General features: G+C 39.4%; 2 protein-coding genes across 3 annotated transcripts in view; one reads left to right on the top strand and one right to left on the bottom strand.

The window, feature by feature from the left end:
• The first annotated feature begins 1,210 nt into the window (after positions 1-1,210).
• Positions 1,211-7,103, top strand: wdr4 (WD repeat domain 4). Its single transcript, XM_086147718.1, has 11 exons — positions 1,211-1,348; positions 2,113-2,178; positions 2,254-2,400; positions 2,469-2,625; positions 3,572-3,684; positions 3,775-3,835; positions 4,859-5,002; positions 5,121-5,185; positions 5,383-5,569; positions 5,912-5,981; positions 6,833-7,103. The coding sequence occupies exons 1-11, from the start codon at positions 1,266-1,268 to the stop codon at positions 6,982-6,984; spliced, it is 1,245 nt and encodes a 414-aa protein (XP_086003844.1). The 5' UTR covers positions 1,211-1,265; the 3' UTR covers positions 6,985-7,103.
• A 1,884-nt stretch (positions 7,104-8,987) lies between these two features.
• The window catches only part of pde9aa (phosphodiesterase 9aa), a 48,268-nt gene continuing 37,161 nt past the window's right edge, over positions 8,988-20,094 (bottom strand). For both annotated transcript variants that reach the window (XM_086147716.1, XM_086147717.1), the window contains exons 12-19: positions 19,899-19,981; positions 17,154-17,310; positions 15,917-16,030; positions 15,724-15,828; positions 15,520-15,648; positions 11,149-11,244; positions 10,953-11,028; positions 8,988-9,321 (exon numbers count right to left, since the gene is read on the bottom strand). In XM_086147716.1, coding sequence (XP_086003842.1) covers positions 10,978-11,028; positions 11,149-11,244; positions 15,520-15,648; positions 15,724-15,828; positions 15,917-16,030; positions 17,154-17,310; positions 19,899-19,981 — 735 coding nt within the window. In that variant the 3' untranslated portion in view covers positions 8,988-9,321; positions 10,953-10,977. The remainder of the gene's footprint in view (positions 9,322-10,952; positions 11,029-11,148; positions 11,245-15,519; positions 15,649-15,723; positions 15,829-15,916; positions 16,031-17,153; positions 17,311-19,898; positions 19,982-20,094) is intronic.

Genomic DNA, 20,094 nt, shown 5'->3' on the forward strand with positions numbered 1-20,094 from the left:
TATTTCCAATATTTTTCCTTGCAGGGAGGCGTTTGTTTTGATGGTCTGGGAGATTTATTGACCCACATATTCATGTTCAGATGCACCATTATGAGCTGTTTTTTTTTTTTTTTTTGTCATGCGTTGGTGCAAAAGGAGACAAAAGTAGTCTTATTTCACGGACAAAGGCGTTCTTTGCCCTCTGAAGGGACATTTCGTTGCGTTTGTGTACATTCTGTACTTTCTTGAGGGGGGTGTGTCGCGTACTATTACGGGCCGTGGGAGGTTTCTGCGCATGCGCGGATAAAAACAAAGATGAACTAACAACAAGATGGTTCACCCTCGGTGAATTCACGTGATAGTTTTTTTTTATTTATTCACCTGCGTCTTTTTATAATTAGATTGCAGATTGAAACCCGTAAAATGTCGCTATTTATTTTTTAAAACAATTTTTATATTCAAGTCCCAATTGAGAATTGATTTTTATGCGAACCGCGCAGCGTTTCAAAGTGGTGCGTTTATTCACTAAACATATCATCTTTGGATACCGGAAGTATCCGAAGAAGTATCCGGAAGTAACCAAAGAAACACAATGATCGATTGTTTTAAAAAATACAAAATAAATGCTAAATAAGAGATGAGAATAATGAATTTGAACATCATGAGTGTCAAAACGAAGATAAAAAATAGTCAAGTAAAATAATTAAATGAAAATGTTTTGTGTTTGTACAACCATCTGCCATTGGATTGAGGACTTTTTGCAAACTGTCGAATACTAATCACCCCAGCGTATTATTGATACTTATATTTATACATTCTTCAAGTGCAATATATGTTAAGTGCTATACACCTCAGCATGTTTACAAGAGCTTCTGTTTACAAGGGCATTACAGATTACTACATTCGAGCATCTCACTTTATTACATCGCTTTTTGTTCATCATCTCGCATTATTTAGAAAAATGTTTTATTTTTGCCTTTATCCACCCTTTTGTGTGCTTCCCACATTGTGGAACAGCATTCCAATATAGTTGTGTTTCTGAAACGGAATGACAAAAAAGGTATGTATTCCATCCTAAAAAAAAAGATGAAAAAAGTGGAAAGCAAGCGCAAAAAAATAAGAAATAAAATAAAATTAATAGAAATAAAATGTAAAAAATTAAATGAATCACATCCGCACATGCGCATTAGACGACGGCTATGATGACGTATATTTCCTGCGCCAGGAGAGCAGCAGGAGCGGCGAGTCGGACGCGCAGGCGCAGTAAGCAGCGAATCCCCGCCGTCATGGCCGCCGCGGAGTTCTGCGGACGCTGGTTCTCCGTCGCCGGAGACACGAAGCTGGTCGCGGTTGACCGCCGGGAGAACAGGTGGGGCGACCGGGCTTTCGATCCGGGGGAAACACGGGGCGCCGTGCGGCCACCGGAACCGGAAATGATACATGCTGATCCGGCGGGTGTCGCGGTCTGTGACGTCGGTGTGAGAGTATTTCACTCACTCACTCACTCACTCACTCACTTATTTATTCACTTTTTTCTCATTCATTTATTCAGTAAGTCATTCATTCATTCAGTCAATTTTTCTTTAATTCATTAATTCATCATCTCTACCGCTTATCTTCCACTCGGGGTCGCTAAAGGCTATCGCTGCTGTGATTGGACGCTTGACCTGTCAATCACGCTGTCAAACGGAAACCGTTTTTTAATTTTTATTTTAATAATTTAAAAAAAAAAAAAAATTTATTCTATACTATATTTTTATGTAGTATAACAGACATAACACATGAACAAAACAAATCTGACATACAATATTCATTCTCTCATTCCCACGTTATTTACAGGTTCAACAATTCACTCATTCATTCACATCCTATAAAGACATACAACTATTTTCCTGCTCAATCGCTCACATAAACGCAAAACCATTCACTCTTATAGACATGCAACATTCACTCATTCATTCACAAGGACCGCAAGAAATACATTCAATCTTGTCAGTCACGTGTCATTCAAATGTTCAACAATTCACTCATTCATTCACGTCCGATTGAGACACACAACGAAGCGTCACTTGGCGGCGAGAAATAATAACAGCGTGCAGAAAAACACGTCTGAATGCATCTTCTCCCCCTCAGAGAGCCGTTCGTGTTCGACTGCAGCGCCGCGGCGAGGAAGCCGAAGGATGCAAAGACGGATGACGGGTCAGGATTATGTTTAAATTGAAATTGCTGTTGCTAAGGAGCGTTTGTTTGAAGACTGTTTTGTTTTGTCATCAGTGACGGCGCCGCCTCGGAGGAAACAGGAAGTGACCGTATCCTCGCCTTCGCCGTGTCGCCGTCAGGCAAGCTGGCGGCGCTGACTGACGACTACAAGCGCCTGATGCTGTTCCAGTGCGAGCCGTCGTGGCGGTGCATCAGCACCAGGTAGGGCTCGGGCGCCGACCTCCGAGCTTCGTCACCGAGTAGGAAACGAGTGTGTGTGTGTGTGTCAGGTGGGTGGCGAGGCGGTGCACGTCCATGGCGTTCAGCGTGCCGGAGGACGAGCTGCTTGCGGCGGATAAATCCGGAGATGTTTACTCGTTCTCTGTGACCGAACCGGAGAAGCAGGGCGAGCTGAAGATGGGCCACCTGTCCATGGTGCTGGCTGTGGTGAGGAAACACACACACACACACACACACACACACATGGTGGTGGAATCTTCACGTTTGAAATTCGAAGGATAATTCCAATTTTTGCCGCTTTGTTAAAGTTGGAAAATCAGCAGACCGCATATGGAGACATGCAGCAAATTCACCCTTTCATTCACATGTCATAATTACATACAACCATTCACGTGTCATAGAAATGTACAACCGTTCATTTGCGTCTTATGAGAAACACACCAATTCAGCCTCTCATTTATGTCATATAGTGACACAACAATTCACCCTCTCGTTCACACGTCCAGCATGGAAATACAACCGTTCTCCCTGACATTCACAAGCTAATCAATGTATAACCATTCACCCTGTCACTTGTCAAATAGAGAAATACAACAATTCACCCTCTCATTCACTTGTCACACAAGCATACAAGTCATCACCTTCTCATTCACTTGCCATACAAGTCATCACCTTCTTATTCACTTGTCATACAAGTACTCACCCTCTCATTCACTTGCCATATAAGGATACAAGTACTCACCCTCTCATTCACTTGTCACACAAGTACTCACCCTCTCATTCACTTGTCATACAAGCATACAAGTACTCACCCTCTCATTCACTTGCCATACAAGCATACAAGTACTCACCCTCTCATTCACTTGTCAAATATTCACCCTCTCATTCACTTGCCATGCAAGCATACAAGTCATCACCTTCTTATTCACTTGTCATACAAGCATACAAGTACTCACCCTCTCATTGACTTGTCATACAAGTATTCACCTTCTCATTCACTTGCCATACAAGCATACAAGTACTCACCCTCTCATTCACTTGTCATACAAGTACTCACCCTCTCATTCACTTGTCACACAAGCATACAAGTACTCACCCTCTCATTCACTTGTCATACAAGCATCCATTCACCCCCTCCTGTCGCTCCGCCTAGGCGACATCCCCTGACAACAGGTTCATCATCACTGCCGACCGGGACGAGAAGATCAGAGTGAGTCACCTCCGGAGCCCTTACAACATCCAGTCCTTCTGCCTGGGACACGAGCAGTGAGTCCACCGGTGCCGTGGCTAGCTTGAACTTCCCCAGACAATCCAGACGTTCGGCGGTGAACCCTCCTCTCCGTGTTTCCCTCTCAGGTTCGTCAGCGCCCTCCTGATCCCGTCGGGACATCCACGCCTCCTGCTGTCAGGGTCGGGGGTAAGCGCCTCACCTCACGCCACAATTTTCACCCATTCGTAACATCCCCTCTCAGGAAACTCCCGTGAAAAGGTCACTGCTTTTAGCTGCCAGGCTACCATGGAGTACAGTTTTTTGCAGATGACACTGTGACGTGGAGTGAAAAGCAGGGAGCAGATGGAGGAACATTTGGAATGAGAGGAAACCAAGGGGAACAGTGAGGCTACAAGGAGTGGAGATGAAGAAGGTACAGGGTCCAGAGCAATGGAGAGGGTGGAGAAGAGGTGGAGATAAAGAGTATGAAAGGGAAGGTGGAGAAGGTTTGGAGCCACTGAGGAGAAGGCTGGAGGCAGAAGAGATGTAGAGGTTCTTGTTGTGAGTGAGGAGAATGGAGAGGATCAGGGATGAGTCTGTCAGAGGGACAGCACATGGTGGACGGATGCTAAGGTGGGAGCTGCCAGGCAGGAGGTCTAGAGGAAGACCAGAGGGATGGACAGAAAGAGGACATGGAATTACTTGGCATGAGGGGAGAGGGTAAGAAAAAGGAGCAGAACTTGTATGCTCTGGCAGCCTCGCTCTCCATATTGTACCGTATCGTCACCCTTTTCTTCCATGGTATGTTTTTGAGTGTGGACATTCAGGAACACGTCCCTCACACCCTACCGCAGTACCTTACCTCCTGTGGGAATGCAAAACCAAGAGAGGAGGCTTGTTCCTGGAAGGCAACCACAGCTGGACAGTCCTTAGAACTCTTACCATCTGAAAGCAGCTCCAATCATCAAATAAAAAAAGTGCTACAAAAACTTTTATGCCATGTCAATTCAACATTTATCGGCGTTTCACTTCGTCGCGCACTCGGACATAAACATCTTCATGGTTTTCATCTGCTTTTAAGTGTTTCTTCAAGACAAAATAGCTTCACTTCCACTGGTGTCCACCAGAGAGCGCTGTCGCTCCAAATGACACCGTGTTCCGCGTCCAAAACTCTCCGACCGACTTACCCAAAAGCGCGTTTTGTATATATTACTTTTTCTTTCTGGTCAGGACGGGACGCTGAAGCTGTGGGACTTCACGTCAGGCCGCCGGCTGCAGAGCCTGGACCTCCAGCAGCTCCGGGAGGGAGGCGACTCTGAGGAGGAAGAGAAGAAGGTCACAGGAGGCCAGGAAGCAGAGAACAACAGCGAGCAGGTGGCGCAGTACCACTCCGGTCCACTAGGGGGCGCCAGATCCCAACTGTACTGCCCAAATAGGTGATTATATTAAGCAACAAGCTAGCTGGAGCGCTAATACTTATTATTGATTGCAGATGCTAGCAGTGTGCCGCATCTGCAGCTCCCCGGACGGCCGGCACATCGCTGTGCACTGCGAAGGGTGAGCAAGCACACACACACACACACACACACACACACACACGTACGTGTACTCGTGTTTTGATTCAAATCCATATCAAACATGGGCTCAGCGTTGTTAGCGTTAGCTTCTAAAAGAATGCCGTCTGGACCAGATGCTTTGGTTGCCATGACAACATCTCCGTGCGCGCGCGTGTGTGTGTGTGTGTGTGTCCTCAGGCTCTCCGCAATTCAGCTTTTCACGTTAGACGACCGCCGCGAGGAGACGCTGGCGCCGCACGGCCGCCTGACCCTGCCGCTCTGTCCGCTGGACGTGACCTTTGACCCCGAGGGCCGGCTCTGGGTCCTGGCGGACTCGGCCGAGGAGCCGCTGAGGGTCTACAGGCTCCTGGAGAGCTCCTGGCAGGTGAAGGAGATGCACGTTTCCGTCCGTCTCGGTCATGTCGACGTTCTGCCTCCTCGCTGGTCCTCCTCTGGTTCTCCTCCGACCTCGGCGTCCTTCTCGCAAGATCTTCTCCATCCTTCTGTCCACATCCAAACCATCTCTGACTATCTCAGGAACATCTAGCACGTGCCGTCCCTCTGATGGACTCCACATCTCCATCTCCTGCCCTCGCCTCCGTCTTCTTCTCCGTCTGTCTGTTACCATGGTTACGAGGGAGTTTGTAAACAAATGTCACTTCCTGAGCCTGAGGGGATCTTCATGGTGTCTTCATGTCCTCCTCACCTTCTGCGTTCTGACTTCCAGCGTGAGGTGGATTGTCCTGAGCTGTCCAGGGTGGCCGCCGCCCTCAAGCCCCGCTGGGACACACTCCGCGGTGAGACGTCACACACACACACACACACACACACACACATACTGGTTCCTGTCGGAATGCTGCAGGATAGTGTGAAAGAAGCTTACTCAAAACACACACACACACACACTATACAGTATGAAAGAAGCTAGCTGAAACAGACACACACGCACACACACCACACACAAACACACACATTCTCACACACACGCTGGTTCCTGTCTGAATGCTACAGGACAGTATGAAGAAGTTAGCTTAAACACACACAGACACACACACACACACACACACACACACACACACACACACACACACACACACACACACACTCACACTGGTTCCTGTCTGAATGCTGCAGGACAGTGTGGAAGAAGCTTGCTCAAAACACACACACACACACACATACAAACACTGTACAGTGTGAAGGAAGCTAGCTTAAACAGACATATATATACACACACACACACACACATAACTTTCTGTCTGAATGGTGCAGGACAGAGTGAAAGAAGTTAGCTCAAAATACAAACACACACTGCACAGTATGAAAGAAGCTAACTTTCACACACACACACACACACACACACACACACACGGACAGAGCTTCCTGTCTGAATACTGCAGGACAGTATGAAGAAGCTAGCTTAAACACACACACTGCACAGTATGAAAGAAGCTAACTTGAACACACACACACACACACACACACACACACACACACACACAGCCTCCTGTCTGACTACTGCAGGACACTATGAAAGAAGCTAGCTTAAAAAAACACAACACACAAGAAGATAAAAGCATTAAGCCGCAGTCAAACACTTCCTGTCCTGACCCCTGACCCCTGACCTCTGACCTCTGACCCCCCACAGCCTCCGGCCGAGCCGGCGGCCGCTTCCAGCACCTGCACAAGTCCAGCTTCGACAACGTGACGGTTTACCTGCAGAGGAAGCAGCAGCGGCTGGAGGAGCAGCGGCAAAAGCGGCGGAAGGTGGACGACGGCGAGAAGGCGGAGACGCAGTGAGGAAAACCTGGAGAGATATTTTTTTATTTTATATATTTTTTATTTTCACGCCACAGATGAATTATTTGAAGGCGTGCGAGTTTTTTTTTTTTTTTTTGCAATAAAATTTCCATGAAAAAGTGTGTGTGTGTGTGTGTGTGGACTCACCGCTGTCAGGGTTGTGGGAGGAGCTTCCGCCTATCTCAGCCGTCATTGGTCGAGAAGCACGGTTGCCATGGATACGGATAAAACACACAAGCATTCACTCTTTCATTCACATCTGCAGGTCATTAAAAAGCATTAAAAGTCAAAAAGAATGAGCAAAAATGCCTTCGAAAGCATCAAAATGCATAAATTCAATGTCTAGAGGAAAAAACATTTAAATAAACTTGATTTATTTCAATCAGGCGAGAAAAACGTTTAATAATTTTGATCAGAATAGCGCGATGATCGGGGACGAATGACAATTGGATTTTTTTTGTATTGCTTACAACGGAGTTGGAGCAAAAGGGAAATATAAAAACAATATACATTTAAATTCATAAAAAATAAATGCATCAATAATCAGACACAATTTGAAATCCCTGTGATTGGCATAATTATAAATAAACATCTGCATTTGGACACGGGCATTAAATGTGTTTAAAGTTGCATTAAATTAGCTTTTTACGTCCCATTTGCTCTTTTTATCCGGCCCACCACCTATGAATATTTTAATAGGTATTTTCAATCAATATTGAATTTAGAAACTCCTTTTTTTTTTCCTTTTGTTTACTTTTGTGTGGATGATTCCATACAAATTAGTGTCAGTACATTTATATGATCATTAATGATTTTAAAGTTGAAATAAAATGCCAGAAAAATGAAAATATTTAAATTGCAATTTTCATTTTGTGAGGAACCCAGTGCAGAAAGGTCTCTATTTCATTTCAAAAATGAAATAGTCCCAGTTAAAAAATAGAACTCTATATTAAAAATAAAGAACAAAAATAGCGAATAATAAAAAATAAAAAGTAAAATTACATAAAAAAATATGTGATGTATGTACTTGTAAAACCACATGTATATACTTATTTTTATTAATTTGAATCTTTACTGTTTAATTATTCACGATTTTTATTCTTCATTTTTATATAGAAGTCTATTTTGATTCTTCCCCCGTATTCTGATCAAGAGTAAATAAATTACCAAAAATGTAATAGTCTTGGTTAAAAAATAGAACTTTATAAAAAATACAGAATAAAAATAGCACATAATAAAGTAAGAATCAAAATAAAGTCAAATGTAAAAATATATAAAAATATAAGTTATGTATGTACTTGTAAATACACATGTATATACTTATTTTCATCTATTTTGATCTTTACTGTTTTTTTTATTTCTATCTTTTATAATTCACAATTTTTATTCTTTATTCTTATAAAGAATTCTATTTTGATTCTTTCCCAGTATTTTGATCGAGTAAATAAATTACCAAAAATGAAAGTCCCTATTAAAAAAATGAACTCTATAAAGATAAATAAAAATAGCAAATAACGAAAAATAAAGATCAAAATAAATAGTTAAATATAAAAATATATAAGAATATGAGTGATATATGTACTTGTAAATACACATGTATATACTTATTTTTATTTATTTTGATCGAGTAAATAAATTACCAAAAATGAAATAGTCCCTATTAAAAAAATGAACTTTATAAAGATAAATAAAAATAGCAAATAACGAAAAATAAAGATCAAAATGAATAGTTAAATATAAAAATATATAAGAATATGAGTGATATATGTACTTGTAAATACACATGTATATACTTATTTTTATTTATTTTGATCTCCACCGTTTTTTTTATTTTGAATTTTTATTATTTGCGAATTTATTCTTTATTCTTATATAGAATTCTATTTTGATTCTTCACCAGTATTCTGATGAAGATTAAATAAATGACCACCCTGATTTATTAAAGATAATAACAACAATAATAATAATAATAATAAAGAGCCAATAATCAATCAATGCATGACTTTTTCATTTAAAGTAGTGCCTTTTATTATTCATTTATTTTCGTAGGAAAAAAAACAAAAAAAAACAAATGAATATCACTAAAAATCTGTACAAATCTGTAAAAAAAAAAAAAAAAAAAAAAAAAGAAAAAAAAAACTTTTCAAATACGAAAGGGGAAAAAAAATAATAAAATTCAAAGTGTGTGTCCTTAAGTTCACCGCAGGATTCTGTACAAGAGGTTTCAGAGCGTCCGTGGAGGATCTGGGACCCGACAGGAAGTTTGTAACTGGAAAAAAACGGCGCTTTCGGGGGCCGACGGGTCCTGGACGTCTCTTGGTTTGGACGGGAGTTGGGCTGGAAAACACACACACACACACACACACACACACATCAAACTATTGCAGATTTAAATGCTGTAAAACTGTTGATGCAACTGCAGTTTAGCACTTCTTGTCACTTTAAAAATTCAAACTAACCTCATCAACCTCGGCGTAACTTGTATTTTTTTTATGCCGTGACAAATTATTTATAATTGTTTTTTGTTTTTGCATCGTGGGTGTTTTAATGTGCTGTGCGTGTGAACGTATGGCAGTATTTACTTGTTTTAAGGACATAAAAATCACAGTTGGTGTGTTTTTCCATTTTAATTTTGAGTGTAATTCAAAATCTAGACTTTCATGGGTTCATAAAAAGGGGAAATAAATTCCCTGACATTTATGTCAGGAAAAAAAAAGGAAAATATATGAATATGTGAATGTGAAAAAAAAAAAAAAAATCCATGAATATTATGTTGATCATTTTTGTGTGATTTTGTTGTTACATTCAACTATGTAAAGGAAAAAAGAATTTAATAAGAATAATATAATTTATTTTTCTGAGCAGCATGTTATCTGTTACACAACCCCGTTTTAATTATTTTATTAAATGAAATTTAGTTTAATTTTGCTATATTTTTGTAACTGTTTTGTTTTCTTTTAAGGCTATAATATAGGTATTTTGTCACAATTTTTTTTTTTTCAAAAACTGCCAAAAAAGAGAAAAAAACGTAAGAATGATAGATTGCGGGAACTGACAAAGTAGCGAGGACGCAAAAACCGAGGAGTTAGAATATGAGAGTTTAATCCCGAAAAAAAAAAATTCAAATACTGCAAAAAAAAAAGAAAAAAAAGATAAATTGTGAGAAATGAATTACAAAAAAAATGAAAATATTAAGAATCTAAAAAAATAAATTAAAAAATTGGTGAAGTAGCGAGGGTGTGAAAGTCAAACCACTAAATAGCGAAGGTGATAAATGAAATAAATAACTAATAAATAAAATAGATAAATTAAAAAAAGCGGCAGAGCAGCCAGGATACAAGGGTATATCACGGATAAAAAAATTCAAATACTGCAAAAAAAAAAGAAAAAATTATGAATCGTGAGAACTGAATTACAAAAAAAAAAAAAAAATATTAAGATTAATAATAAAGTCAAAAATACTGAATTACAAAAAAGAAAGAAAACAAAGGTAAAAACAAACAAAAAAGAAAATCTGCGAAGTAGCGAGGGCACGAAAGCTGAATATCACCGAACAAATTTAAAATACTGCAAAAAAAAAAAAAAAAATTAAATCGTAAGAACTGAATTACAAAAAAATAATCAAAAATATCAAAATCAATAATTAAAATCAAAAATACTGAATTACAAAAAAAGAAGGAAAAAAAACTATACAATACAAAACAATAAATCGGGAGAACCGAATTACGAAATAAAAAACAAATAAAAAAACGAATAAAAAAAAAAAAAAAAAACTGAACTGTAATTTCCAGCCTCTAAGCCGCTACATTTTCGAGAACCTCCAACAAGCAAAGTCTTATAAACAAGGATTCCCAGTCGCTGTAAAATCTCAGTCTGACGCTAAAAACCAATCTTTCGTCGCGAGACGACGGTTTTCTCGAATCTTTAGACGTTTTTTTCGTGTTTCTGCGAGTCGTGATGCGACTCACCTCCTCGCCTTCTTTTCTTCATTTCTTATTTCTTCTTCCCTCCCATCGTCAAGTTCTCGCTTTTCTTTTTCCGCACCTGAAGGGGGAGAAACATGGTTGGTGTGAAGACGGAGGGCGGCGTGGGAAAACACACACACACACACACACACACACACACACACACACACACACACACACACACACACACTCCGCTTACCTCATTCATGGCGTCATCAATCTGTTTGAGTTCTTCATATCGGTCTCTTGACTCTCTGAGTGGCTGCACCATCGCCTCCTCAATCTGTGGGAACAGCTGACACACACACACACACACACACACACACACACACACACACACACACACACACACACACACACACACACACACACACACACACACACACACACACACACACACACACACACACAAGGAGTATCAGTATCATTTCACTGCATATATTGCTTTTTGTTACCTTTACATTTTGTAGAAACGAGTGTGTTTCTAATGAAATTCACAAAGTGCTACGGAGAAAATGTTATTTTATTTATGGGATTAACATATTTTGAATATTTTAAATTTTTAAAAATAAATTGGGAAAAAAAAAATCACTGTAAGTAAAGAGTAAAAAATAAATATTTGGAAAATATATTCATAAATATTTATTTTACCTGGTTTATGGGACTTCTGCTTCTTAACGTCTGCGCACAGAAGTGTTTATTTTATGTTTATTTTGAGCGAAATAATACATATAATTTTATTTTTATATTTCGAGATGACAATAATCTTCCAATTTTGAACTGAAATTAAGAAAAGGAGCTAAAACATATAAAATACACTTATAAATATTTATAATTTAATTTCCCAAGAATGAGTTGGACGTGAAGCTACAAGGAAAAAAAAAAGCTTTGTGTGTGAAATGCAAGTATTTTATTTTTATTTACTGTTTTTTGTTTAATTTTTTTTTACATGCATAATATCTTGTGCCGACCCGGCACGTCTGTAAAATTTTAAAAGTCATCGCGGATCCTGAACCAAAAACTTTGCTCAACCAGTCATTCATTCATTAAATAAAGACATAAAACTATTCATTTATTCATTCATCTAATAGAAATAAACCATTCATCACATATAGACATAAAATATTAATTCATTCATTTATTTATCTATCATATAGAGCATTCATTCATTCACTCATTAATCATATTAACATAAAAAAATCATCAAATAGAGACATAAAGCATTAATTCATTCATCTAATAGAAATAAACCATTCATTCATCACTTATAGACATTAAACATTTCATATATTCATTCATTCATCACATATAGACTTAAAACAATTCATTCATTCATTTATCATTTGGAGACATAAAAACCATTCATTCATTCACTCATTTATCACATAAACATAAAAAAATCATTTATTCATCAAATAGTGACATAAAGCATTCATTTATTTATCATATAGAAACATAAAACCATTCATTCATTAATTCATCACATAAACATAAATTAATTCATTCATCACATGTAGACAAAAAACAATCCATTCATTTATTTATCTATCCTATATAGACATAAAACAATTCATTTATTCATCACATAGAGACATAAAACATTAATTCATTCATTCATCACAAAAAGACAAAACCATTCATTCATTCACTCGTTCATCACATTAACATAAAAAAATCATTCATTCATCAAATAGAGACATAAAACAATTCATTCATTCATCTAATAGAAATAAACCATTCATTCATCATATATATAGACATAAAACATTAATCCATTCATTTATCATATAGGGACATAAAACCATTCATTCCTTCATTCATCATATGGACATAAAACAATTCAGTAATTTATATATCATATAAAGACTTAGTGGAAACTAGACTGAGAGCAGAAGTCAGCATTTGTGAACAGCAGTATGGCTTCATGCCTCGGAAGAGTACGACAGATGCAGTATTTGCGTTGAGAATGCTAATAGAAAAGTACAGAGAAGGCCAGAGGGAGTTACATTGTGTTTTTGTAGACCTAGAAAAGGAATATGACAGGGTTCCAAGAGAGGAGCTCTGGTATTGTATGAGGAAGTCTGGAGTGGCAGAGAAGTATGTTAGACTGGTGCAGGACATGTATGCTCGCTGTGAGACACTGGTACGGTGTGCTGTAGGGGTAACAGAGAAGTTCAAGGTGGAGGTGGGACTCCATCAGGGATCAGCTCTGAGCCCCTTCTTGTTCGCAATGGTGATGGACAGGCTGACAGATGAGGTTAGACAGGAATTTCCATGGACCATGATGTTTGCAGATGACATTGTGATCTGTAGTGAGAGCAGACAACAGGTAGAGGGAAATCTAGAGAGGTGGAGGTATGCTCTGGAAAGGAGAGGAATGAAAGTTAGTCGTGGAGCGGTGAGGCTACAGGGAGTGGAGATCAAGAAGCTGGAGGATTTCAGGTACTAAGGGTCAACAGTCCAGAGCAACGGAGAGTGCGGAAAAGAGGTAAAGAGACGAGTCCAAGCAGGTTGGAATGGGTGGAGAAAAGTGTCAGGGGTACGAAGTGATAGAAGACTATCAGCCAGAATAAAAGGAAAGGTGTACAAGACAGTGGTGAGACCAGTGATGATGTTTGGACTAGAAACTGTTCCAATGACCAAAAGACAGCAGGCAGAACTAGAGGTTGCAGAGATGAAGATGTTGAGGTTCTCTTTGGGAGTGACCAGGATGGAGAGGATCAGGAATGAGTCTATCAGAGGGACGGCACATGTTAGATGTTTTGGAGAGAAGGTCAGAGAAGCCAGACTGAGATGGTTGGGTCATGGACAGAGAAGAGATAGTGAATATATTGGTAGACGGATGCTGGAACTGGAGCTGCCAGGCAAGAGGTCTGGAGGAAGACCAAAGAGAAGATTTATGGACGTCGTGAGAGAGGATATGAAGGTAGTTGGTGTGAGAGAGGAAGATCCAGAGAATAGGGTTAGATGGAGAAAGTGGACTCGCTGTGGCGACACCTGAAGGGAAAAGCCGAAAGAAGAAGAAGAATAAAGACTTAAAACCATTCATTCATTCATCTAATAGAAATAAACCATTCATTCATCACATATGGACATAAAACATTAATTCATTCATTCATTCATCATATAAACATGAAAAATTCATTCATTCATCAAATAGAAATAAACCATCCATTCATTCATCATGTAGAGCAGGTTGGCAAATTCAAATATGCAGCGGCTAAAATTCAAAACTAGGATAAAGTCGCAGGCCAACATTAATATTTATTAAAAAAAAAAATCTTCCTCCAGTTTTAACTATGAACCTTTACTTTTGGACCCAAACTGAAATCTGGAACAAGCAAAGCTTTATTCTATACAACATTTCACTTAATATTGCAGACGTGCAAAATCAAAATTCAAAATTAATTCATTTCGTAAATAGCAATTACATTAAACTTGTAAACCTCTTCATATGCAGCCTTCTGAATTAAATTTCAACATTAACCTTTTTCCACAGGCTAATAACAAATGTGAAAATAAAATAACAATAATAAATCAATTAACTAATAATAATATCCTATCGCTATCTTGGGCTAAACTCCTGCGCACTAAAACCGTCAAAGGCGTCTCCTTCGATTTCGGATAATATAATATAATATAATATAATATAATAATAATATATAATATGATATAAATATGCAATTAATAAAATTAAATAAATATAATTAATTAAAAAAAAAGGTAACATCTTCCCATACATAACGCAAATGCTTTTCCTTTAACAGATGCTAAACTTACATGCTACATGCTACATGCTAGCTGACAGCAGTTCTATTTCCTTCTTCGACAGCTAGACCGAGCGCTGTCGACCAGATAGCATTTTTGCGTGTCTTTTTCAAGACGGAATTCAAAAAGAATTATGATAAACGCGAGCGGTTTTGCCGAAACACTTTCATTTGTCTACTGTGACGGTGTTAGCGGAGGGAAGCTACCTTATAAAAATCCATAAATTAACCATTCACCCTCTTATTCATGCCATATAGATACATGTCCATAGCATCTATGCTAATGCATGTGTAACATTTTGGATTTTAATTCTTGGGACAATGTGTTGTTTTTCTGGAAGGCTAACTTTAGCATACTTAGCTCCGTTTTTGGTGTCAAATTAGCGACATGGGTTGTACTCTGCTACGACCGACGCTGCCTCTTAACACAAAAGGCATACCGTTTTTTTCTTTCCTTAAAGTACAAACATGTATTCGCCTTCCCAGCTTTCTTGAAACCGCCTTCTATCTGCATCTTTTCTCTTTGCGGGTCACAAGATCGGCATGGATTGTGGGAAATGTAGTTTATGGTTGACTTTTTTTTATTTAAAGACGTTCTCGCGGGCCTCATTTGGCCCACGGGCCTCGAGTTTGACAAAGAAACATTCCCTTACTATCCCTTATCAACCTGGAGGAGAGCATGGAGACTCCACACAGGGGGGTGTCCAACCCTGGACCTCCTCACTGGGAGGTCGCTGCACCTCTGAAGACTCGCTCGGACAACATTTCTTCCACGGGCAACTCCCGCCCCGTTGGATACTCACCTTCATCACCGTCTCAAACATGGGGATCAGGACGAACTTGATGAAGCCGATCTGTGCCGTGGGTTTGGTCACCTTCTCCCTGTCCATGAATGGAGCCACGGGGAGCCCCTCGGACTTCTCCCTGTCGCTCTGAGCAGAGGAACCTTCTCAACAACCTCAGCCAGACAAGGAGAGCATACAAGTCGCTGTGCTCGAGGGGCCCACCTGCATGAAGTACTCCTCCAGGAGGCAGTCCACCCAGGGCTCGGCCACCTCCATGGGCCGCACCTCGTTGGAAATGTCACAGCACTTGATGAGCACCATCTTCAGCTACAAGAGGGGGAAGGAGCGAGGTCAAAAGGTCACGAGGGAAGGTTTTTCCATAATATATCCAGAAATATGTCTTCGGGATCCTCACACAGGTGACGTGCTCCTCGTCCGCGTAGTCGAAGGTGTCGACCTTCTGCTTGAAGGAGTCCAGGATCTCGCCGTGTCGCGCCATGTCAGTGGCCAGGATGAGCGTGATGGTTCCCTGGTGCCACAACAACAGCAGTTCCTCGGTCAAACCCCCTATGAGTATGTTTCTCCCCGCTGTTCCTTCCTGTTTTCCTTCATACCCCTTTCCCTTCCAAGTTCCAACAGTGCATTTTGTGTCCTAAAGGGACAACAAGGCACTTTGTGTCCTAAAGGGAAACAAAGGTATTTTTTGCACTCTAGGAACTCGTTCCAGTTACTAGAACCTTTTCAGGAATTAGGCCGTTCCATCTGGCATTTGAACAGCAGAGGAACTGGGGACCACGTACCTCGGTTCCTAGAACCACTGTAGCTCATGTTACCATGTCTTTCCACAGCTCTGTAGGAACTCATGTGACAGAGATCCTTGTTGATGGGTGGAACTCACAAGACACACCCACTATCAGATACTACCCAAGTGTGACATCTAAGGTGCACGTCAGTGTTGCAGATGCTTTGTCTCTTGCTGCCTGTGCAGGTGCAGAAAAGCTAAGAGCTCACCTCCATCTTTGACAAAAGTTAGTGACCACCAGCCCCTTCACACTGTAGGAACTTTTGAGAGCTCCGAGGCTCTTAATAGGAATTGTCACTGTGCCTTTTGGACAGTAGGGGAACCAGGAACTAGGACCTCTGCTCCTAGAAGCATTTCAGCACCCACTCCAAGGTCTTTTTACGGTTCCATAGGAACTCATAGGTGCTTGGTGATTGGTGGAACTCATAAGCCATACCCATTACCGGATACTTCTTGCGGGCCGTTTTGAAAAACTACAGAAGAGGACCAAGCTCTTGCGACCTGCTACGCCTCAGAGGGATGTCCAGAGCTCGCAGAGAAACATCACCATTTTGGACCAAAATAAGGGCGGAGTTCGTGTTCCTCAGTATGGAGCTTATGGTGCACGTCACATCGGTACTCTTACTGCCTGTGGGAATGCAAAACTAAAAAGTTCCCCTAGGAGGCTACTTCCTGGAACAACATTGGAGCCCTAATAGCTAACTTTTGCTTGTCCTCCTTGCACCCTCCATGTTGTTGTAGTTCTTCATTCAATGCTAAATTCTGTTCCGCACTACGATTCTTCCTTCAGTTTGGGTTTTTCAATTTATGTTCTCAACTTCCTGTAAGAAGGGAGTACTTGACGCCCAACCTGACGTATCTGCTTGAAGGCCTCCGGGTCGAAGTTGGAGAAGATGTTGCAGTCGGGCTGGGAGAAGATCTGGAAGGCCACAGCGCAGTGGTGGTTCTCCAGCGGGGAGATGTCGTTGTAGCGTACCGCCAGCTCCGTCCTGGCGTTGATCTGGTACCTAAGACAACATGGGACAGACGGACAGAGCACAGAGAGGAGTGAAGGGAGGAGCCAAAGAGGGAGCTAGGAGGCGGAGAAGGACAATCAGGAGGTGGAGGAGATAGGAGGTGGCAGAAGAGGAACAAGCTAGTTAGAGGAGACTCGGAAACATGAAGGTCTGGAAGAACCAATGATCTTCTATTTTGTAGCGGGCGGCGCAGGGGCTTAGCAACTCCACCCAAAAGCAAGAAGGTTCCCAACAAGAGGCCTTTCTGTATGGAGTCTCTATGTTCTCCCAGGGGTTCCTCAGGGTTCCCCCCCAGTCCAAAAACATGGAGGAGGTTCAGTGGACACCCGGAGTAGCCCGGATGTGTGAACAACAGGGTGAACGGTGGTTGTGTCCATATGACTTATGAATGAATGAGTGAATTGTTGAACGCTTAAATCATTGGTGTCAAACTCTGGTGTTTTGGCACGAAAATCACGAGATGACCCATAAATGTCTTCTCCTGTGTTGACAGTTATCATAGCAACTTTGATAATGCTAATGCTAATACTGGTCAGGTACTACCCTTCTGAAAAATAGCAAAAACAAAGACAGATGATCAGAGTAGATTAGCGTGTAGCTAGCTGAGCTACAATGAATGTTTTCTTGATGCACTATCATTATTATTATTTCATTTTTACATTTATTATCAGCCTGTCGTAAAAGGTTAAAATTTAACTTAAACGTTAAAACCATAAACGTCTTCTCCTGTGTTGACAGTTATCATAGCAACTTTGATAATGCTAATGCTAATGCTAATACTGGTAAGGTGCTACCCTTCTGAAAAATAGCAAAAACAAAGACAGATGATCAGAGTAGATTAGCGTGTAGCTAGCTGAGCTACAATTAATGTTTTCTTGATGCACTATCATTATTATTATTTCATTTTTACATTTATTATCAGCCTGTAGTAAAATTTTAACTTTTAAAATTTAAAATTTAAAATTTAAAAACATTTAAAATTTAACTTAGAAGGTTGCAAATAAAAAGAAGCAAAATAAATAATAAATTTTAATATCAAGTTATATATTGCATAGTATTAAACTTTGCTTGTTCCATATACAGTTTTTAAGCACGGGATGGAGTTTTTTTTTTTTTTTTTTTTTCTAAGAATAGCAACAATAAAATCGCATTCGGACGTCCGATCATTTACACGTACGAACATCTCCGTAGGTGTTTTCTAACACTTGTCCAAACGAAAGGCTGAGCAAGAAGTTCAACCTCTTCATTCATGTGTTCATGTCAACGTCGAGCTAATCTATTATTTTCTGCTAAGCGCTACATACGCTTCGCCATATTTCCTCGTCTCATCATCTCACCGCCTTTCTTATCATCCCTGTTGTTTTTCCACGATGTCTCTTGAGAGTTTGTTCACTGCATTTAATATTTCCTGTGTGTGTGTGTGTGTGTGTGTGAATGCTTGGTGCAAAAAACATAACAAAACCTACACCGTTGAGCTAATGCTACAACATTAGCATCGCGCCCACTATTTGAGAAGCAATGACCTTCTGCTCGCAGCCTGTGACGTCTTTATCAGATATTGAGGAAATCAAAAATACTGAATTACAAAAAAAGAAAAAAAATGTAAAAAACAAAAAAAGAAAATCTGCAAAGTAGCGAGGGCACGAAAGCTGAATATCACAGAACAAAATTAAAATATTGCAAAAAAAAAAATATATTAAATCGTAAGAACTGAATTACAAAAAATAATCAAAAATATTAAAATCAATAATTAAAATCAAAAATACTGAATTACAAAAAAAGAAAAAAATGTAAAAAACAAAAAAAGAAAATCTGCGAAGTAGCGAGGGCACGAAAGCTGAATATCACAGAACAAAATTAAAATACTGCAAAAAAAATATATATATTAAATCGTAAGAACTGAATTACAAAAAAATAATCAAAAATATTAAAATCAATAATTAAAATCAAAAATACTGAATTATAAAAAAAAGAAGAAAAAATAAATAAAATCAAACAAAGAAAGAAAACCTGTGAAGCAGCGAGTGCACGCAAGCTGAATAAGCTGAAAAAATTAAATACTGCAAAAAAAAAAAAAAAAATTACAATTCGTGAGAACTGAATTACAAAAAAAATAATCAAAAATATTATGATTACAAATAGTCAAAAATACTGAATTGGAAAAAAAAAAAAAGGTAAAAACAAACAAAAAAAGAAAATCTGTGAAGTAGCAAGGGCACGAAAGCTGAATATCACAGAACAAAATTAAAATACTGCAAAATATATATATATCTATATATATATATATAATTCCTGAGAACTGAATTACAAAAAAATAATAAAAAATATTAAAATTATTAATAGTCAAAATTACTAAATTAAAAAAAAAGAAAAAAAAAGTAAAAACAAACAAAAAAAAGAAAACCTGTGAAGTAGCGGGTGCCTGAGAGCTGAATATCACAGAAAAAAATTAAAATACTGCAAAAAAAAAAAAAAAAAAAATGTAGAAGAACAATAAATCGGGAGAACCGAACTTACGGTAAAAGGGGAGCTGTGTGTGTGTGTGTGTGTGTGTGTGTGTGTGTGTGTGTGTGTCTTACGTGTTGTTGTATCCGGGGTGATCCAGGTCGTGACAAACGGCTGCAGTCATAAGGATCAAGATGTCCACTTGGGTGAACTTCTCCTGGAAGACCAAACACACACACACACACACACACCGCAGGTCATTTCCACATATGTGTGTGTGTGTGTGAACTCATTAGCAAGTCACTGGTGCTTCTTAATCAACCATTAGCA

The sequence above is a fragment of the Fistularia commersonii genome, chromosome 6 (assembly GCF_037954325.1).
Source record: "Fistularia commersonii isolate RoL2024-O1a breed Wild chromosome 6, RoL_Fcom_v1.0, whole genome shotgun sequence".
Taxonomy (NCBI): Eukaryota; Metazoa; Chordata; class Actinopteri; order Syngnathiformes; family Fistulariidae; genus Fistularia; species Fistularia commersonii.

Bases quoted from the DNA above. Each gene is read 5' to 3' on its own strand.
- wdr4 (XM_086147718.1), top strand. From the start codon at position 1,266: ATGGCCGCCGCGGAGTTCTGCGGACGCTGGTTCTCCGTCGCCGGAGAC. The intron at 3,685-3,774 runs GTGAGTCCACCG...TTTCCCTCTCAG, and splicing joins TTCTGCCTGGGACACGAGCA to GTTCGTCAGCGCCCTCCTGA. The intron at 3,836-4,858 runs GTAAGCGCCTCA...CTTTCTGGTCAG, and splicing joins TCCTGCTGTCAGGGTCGGGG to GACGGGACGCTGAAGCTGTG.